General features: G+C 41.7%; 1 protein-coding gene across 1 annotated transcript in view; it reads right to left on the reverse strand.

Moving 5' to 3' along the window:
• Positions 1–6000, reverse strand: part of MOXD1 (monooxygenase DBH like 1) — a 95102-nt gene that overhangs the window by 22936 nt on the left and 66166 nt on the right. Inside the window, exons 5-6 of the mRNA XM_059400743.1 lie at positions 1674–1853; positions 1285–1387 (exon numbers count right to left, since the gene is read on the reverse strand). Of these exons, the coding sequence (XP_059256726.1) occupies positions 1285–1387; positions 1674–1853 (283 nt within the window). The remainder of the gene's footprint in view (positions 1–1284; positions 1388–1673; positions 1854–6000) is intronic.

Here is a 6000-nt window from a genome sequence, read left to right on the forward strand (position 1 = left end):
AACTATTTTTGACTTACACAGTATACCATGGGAGAAATGTTTGTGTTGTCTAGCTGATAATATTCCACAATGATCTAACATAAAGACAGACAGAAGGAAAATTCTAGTCATTCATTAGAATATAAACTAACTCAACAAAACTTTATTTTGTATTGTTTTCAGGTAAAGTTCAGTAACATTTTCGTAGACGTAAAAGCCCTTTGGTCTAGAGACCACCTGCTGACAGAATAAACTACTGATGATTAATTTTCTTTATAGTTTGCCACCATTCTTTTAATCACTTAACAAAGTAGTCATTCAGTCAACAAAAAATATTAAGAATCTATTCTGTGACTAGAAAGAACAACAATAGGCATGTGAGGATGAAAGTAAGACACATTCCTTCCTGAGACAGTTATCATAAGGAGGGAGAGCATGAGACCCAAACCCTTCATAAATTCGTTCCACTGACTTTGAAAACTAACTGCCTCCTTTCTGCAGGGCTGACTTACTTACCTGTCATTACCAAATTGACCCTTCGGAACCATTGGCATATACATAATTTTATATTAATTGCTGTGATTATTTCTTACTACACTATAATTTCCACCTGGTTTGGTGTGTTTGCTGTGTTTTTCACTCACACTTAAGCACGGAGCAGAGACATAGTTGGTGCTCAGTATTTGCTGAATAATTGCACAAATCAGTGTAAAATAATAACTTTGAGTTACTCCTGTTGAGAACTTCATATTGAATCTTTAGACTTTTTGGTTTTAGAATATTAAATAAATAAGTTTAGAAAACTAGATTCAGAAATCAAATGTAAGTATAAGCCCTCTTCACTTAAATATCGTATTAAATAATATCATTGCATAAATATTTCATGAGCATATTTATGGTTTTCCTACCCCATAACAAAATATTAATATTTTCTAGTGTGATGATTGGTAGCCTTTCATATGTACAGACAGAAAATGTTTCATAAGCACTATGTTTTGGGAACTAATTTATATCACAAAGAGAAAAATCTACTATCCTACTTCTTGGAAAGTAAGATGCACTTTTTTTTTAAGATCAGTGACCACACGTATCCATTTTGCCCAGTTCATGGGCTCATTGATCACTGTTGTCCCACTGTAATTTTTAATAGTATCCTCATTTTCTCTAAAAAGTATCCTAATTTGGATGACAAACATATAGGTTAATTCCTTCTAATATTGGGCGGCAGTATATTTCAACCCTGTTAAGATGGGAGTTACAGAACTTTTAAAAATCACAGATAAAACATATGAAGAATAAACTCACCCTCCTTATAAGTCGGATTGTCATAATGGACCTCCAGGAGCACATAACGAGGATCTAACGGAGTGCCAAGGGATAATCCAACATGAGGTGGATAGGAAAAACCCTAAGTAAGGAAAATTCCATAAGACGTGCCCTATAAAAGTCCCTAAATGTTCTATTCCACGCAAAAACCAACCATTCTCAAAGATATTTCAACATTCTGGAACTCCATGATCTAGAGTGGATATAACAAAATGGCTTAAGGAGAGAATCGCTTCCAATGGAAGGAAAAATAAGCCATCCTCCTATCAGAGATAATGTATAGAGCTTTACTTATAAGTATCAGAACCGAAGGGGGGGGAAAACATGAGCCACGAATAGTGTCCCATCTCAGTAATCATTGGTCCCACCTCTCCACCAATGGCCCAGGCAAAAATAACGGTCTCGCAGGTGAGGAAGGCATCAGGCATGTTAGGGTGGTAGCACTCGTGGCCATAGTCCAGGACACTGTCGTTAAAGCTGCTGCTGCACTGATAGAGCAGGATGTGGTGGACCAGACTCTCGTGGCCTCTCTGGATCAGCGGCTCCACCTGAACAAAGCACAGACGAGAGGAAGGGGGCCATGAGTCAAACCCCCGTACATCCCCAGCACTAGGCAGGAAACTAGCAGAAACGATGATCGGTTTTTCAAGGGAATCCTGCTCTCAACGATGCCAAGGTTATGGTGTGGTTCAAAACTAATTTGTTCTGGAGAAGATAACAAGGATAATGATGGTGACGCCGGCAATGGCGAAGGTGAGATAACCTATGGGGCACCTGGGTGGCTCAGTGGGCTGAGCTGTCCAGCCTTTGGTTTCAGCTCAGGTCATGACCTCAGGGTCCCGAGATAGAGCCTCACCTCATGCTGGGCTCCAAGCTCACTGGGGAGTCTCTGGAGGTTCTTTCCCTCTGACCCTCCCCTGGCTCACAGGCTCTATCTCTCTCAAATACATAAGGAAGTAAATCTTAGGGGGAAAAAAAGAGATGAGATAACGCTTTCCTCCAGGAATCATAGGATTTACTGATCTGTTTCGGTTTTGAACTCACTTTTGTTTTCCTTATCATTCTGTGTGGCAGCTGTTTGAAATCATGCTTTCTTCCAGGCTACTTTGTCCTAGGGCCTCTTCCCTCTTTTTTTTTTCTCTTATTTCCTTTTCTTTTCTTTTCCTTTCCTTTCCTTTTTTCTTTCTTTTTCTTTCTTTCCTTTCTTCCTTCTTTCTAAGTCACAATGAGTCACACTGTGGCTAACCACATTTTTAAAAAATCAAGATTGTAAATAGACATAAACTTTCTCAGTCTCTCTTCCACCTCAGAATATTACCTTTATTGATCTTTACTGATGGTGACAGATGATGTGTCATTCGTCTATCATCTAGCTAACTAGCTAGTTCGCTACATCATCTTTCCATTATCAACCTATCGATCTATCATCTCTATTTCTATCTGGTGCTAAGCATAGTGCTAGACACAACATAGGACTCAATAATGGATAGTTTTATTTTAGTGATTAAAATAAAATTCTTACTATGAGTATCTGGGAGAGAAAACAACATCGTAGTAATGTGCTCCTGTGACATCACTCAAATTAGGAGAGGAAGTAGAAACCAGTGAACAGAGAATGAGCGGTCGAGTTGGATGTAATTCTGACATCCCAGTGCACGACAGCAGGTTCCTTCCACGGTCCCTCTTGTGAGTTCTCTTCATACCACCTGCTCACCTTCCTCCATCCAGGAACTCGAAAAGAGCTAAGCGCCTCTGCAGGTCCCCAAGTGCCGTGCCTGCAGGAAGTTGCCTGCAGTAACTTACCTGTGGCTAAGTTACTTAGTTGTACTAAGTACAGGGCTCCAGGGTTCAGGGTTCATTGAACACTCCATACATCTGCTAAAGAAGCCCTCGTGTGTCCCTAAATTTCCAAGGCTTTACCTGCCTTAAAGCTCAACACCTTCGCCCTTCCCCTAACTACTCAAATGCAGGCAATGCATTTTGAAACCCTTGCTTGTGCCCGGCTTTAGACATGTATATAAAGATAGTGTTTTTAGCTATTGTCTCTCCTAAACTTTCCATTTTGATTTTCTACATGTTTTTCCTTTCTTTCTTTCTTTCTTTTTTAATCAGAAAATCAAAGCACCCACACAGGGAAACGGTATGTAGTAGGCAGAGATCTGAGTAGGCAGCTGGAGGTCCCACTTTTTCAACCCAGCTTGCCTCTGTGTTGCATTGTGAGTCACACTGCGGCTAACCCCCACACACGCATCTTTAACATCACATTCACAGAAATGACACTGCACATGGCTTTGTTTGCACTTGTCTCGCCTCTAAAGGACCGCGCACCCTGGAGGCAGAAACTATTTTCTATTTTGTTTGAAAATGACAGTTATTGTTCAAGCATGGTTGCATAATACAGGACGCAAAAGGGTAGCCTAGGACTGCGATTAGATTTCAGCCCCCACATCTGGTTTGAGCTTTCTCGTGAGACTTCAGTGGGCACCTGGAGCTCCAAGGGAGATGGGGTGCTGCGAGCAAGTCCACAGGAAAAGAGGCACGGGAGACATTTTGTCCAAGTGCCTTATGGGTTCAGGCAGAACCTGTAGGTTGTGCTTAGCTCCACAAGGTCGGTCCCAGGAGGGAGCCAGGAGGACAAAGGAAGGTTGGTATTGCTGAGGCAGCTACAGAAACAAATGGACTTCATTGAGGCCAAGCGAGAGAGAGAGAGAGAGAGAGAGAGAGTGTGTGTGTGTGTGTGTGTTAAGTGCACGTGTAGAATTTATTAAGCTTTTAAGGAGCTTCATGTCAATTTCTTAAAAGAAACTTTTAGAAACAAGTACTTTTTATTTTTATTTTATTTATTTATTTTTTTAATACAGCGAGTGTCAAAAACAACAGCAAAGCTTCTAAGCTACTAGTGTATTCTAGGAATAATAATAACATCTGTATTTTATTTAACACCTACTCTACTCTCTGCCAGTCACTGGATTTGTCATTTCATGTAATATTGACAGCAATCTATTAGGTTACTGTTACTGACTCCATTTTACAGATGAGAAAACTGAGACTCAGAGGATTAGGCAACAAGTCCAAAGTACCAAGGCAGGAAAGAGTAGATGGGGATTTGAGACAAGGCTGGTCTGACCTCAAAGTCAGTACTCTGCTAGCTGCAATACTTCATTGATGGAGATGCGTCAGGCTCTGGAAGCTGCTCCCAGTGAGAGGGAGGGGGAAAACTGGGAGCCTTACGTCTTGGGGGGGCATCTCCTGCCCTCCTTGCCACCCCAGTTCAAGCGTCCCTTGGCCCTTAGGGAGACGAGACAGGTGGTGGCCTTTGGTTATGTTGTTTCCTAAGGAGAGCAAATAACAAGGTGTCTCTTCAAAACCCGAGGTCTTCAAAGAGAATTAAATTGTAATTTGACCTCCAGACTACAAACCGAGGGGACAGCCTGAAAGTTTTTCCCAAGAAAAAAATACATTCATAAGAGAACAGGGAAACTTTCTGCATTCAAATCTGAGCACTGTTCATAGGAGAGAAAGTATGAAGGCTTGGAAAAAGCAAAGCTCTTGGTAAAACAGAAACGATGTGAGATGAAGTTCAAACAGAGAGAAGTGAGCATGTCTAAACTGAACAAAGATGCCACTAATATCAGAGAAACAAAGCAGGTTATCAAACCACTGAAAAACAGAAGAATTTCTGGAGAAGGAATTTTAAGATGACCGTGTGGAATCATTCATTGAGACCCCAAGGATATTTCCCGTGGGCAGTCGTAGCTTGTTCAGTGCAGGGGACAAGCTCCAGGTAATGAGAGTCTTGAGCAGAGTTGGGGTTGGCTCTCTCTAGGTGCCCCACACGGAGCAGAATTGCCCACAAAGCTTCCTGCCACACCTCCAGAGCACAGTGATGCCAGGGCCCTGCTCCCAATTCCAGAAAAGACAGCTGCTCATTATCCGCTGCTTCGTCAACCAGCTCCACAAACCTGCAGTGTCATCCTTCCTTAGCCCAAACAAGGCTGGGGCCCCAGACCGGGGAGCACCCTGTGCGGATGGAGAGAGCGCTGCACCATGATATAGCCTTCAGGTAAGTGGACTGCAAGCATGCAACACTACTCTTTCTTGTGTATTTGGGAACTGTCCATGCAAGAAGGACTACTGCTTCTGCATCATCGCATCATTTGAAATAATCATTCAATTTTTACATTAAAAATATTTCTGAGACAAAAAGGCTGTAGGGAATCATTGCTTCCAAGGGACAGCACTTAACCAGGGAGACTTACTTTGGTTACTTCAGAGTTGTCACAGAATCATAACAATCTCAATGGAAATGCCAGAAGTTGCTTCTATTAAAAAAATATTAAACTTACAAAAATTGTCAAAGAAGTTCAGGGCAACATAAGGTATACAGATGTGGATAAATGGGTATTTCTGAGACTGGAACAAACATTTAATTTTATTTTTGTTTTAGGCTGGCTATATGATTGCAGAAGAAAAAAAAATTAAAAGGAATAGGAGGGGTGCCTGCATGGCTCAGTTGGTTAAGCAGCTGCCTTCGGCTCAGGTCATGGTTCCAGGGTCCTGGGATTGAGCCCCACATTGGGCTTCCTCCTCAGCAGAGAGCCTACTTCTCTCTCTCTCCCTCTGCCTGCTGCTCTGCTTACTTGTGCTCTCTATCTCTCTGTCAAATAAATAAATAAAATCTTTAAAAAAAAAAAG

Source organism: Mustela nigripes, chromosome 5 (genome assembly GCF_022355385.1).
Source record: "Mustela nigripes isolate SB6536 chromosome 5, MUSNIG.SB6536, whole genome shotgun sequence".
NCBI classification, from domain to species: domain Eukaryota; kingdom Metazoa; phylum Chordata; class Mammalia; order Carnivora; family Mustelidae; genus Mustela; species Mustela nigripes.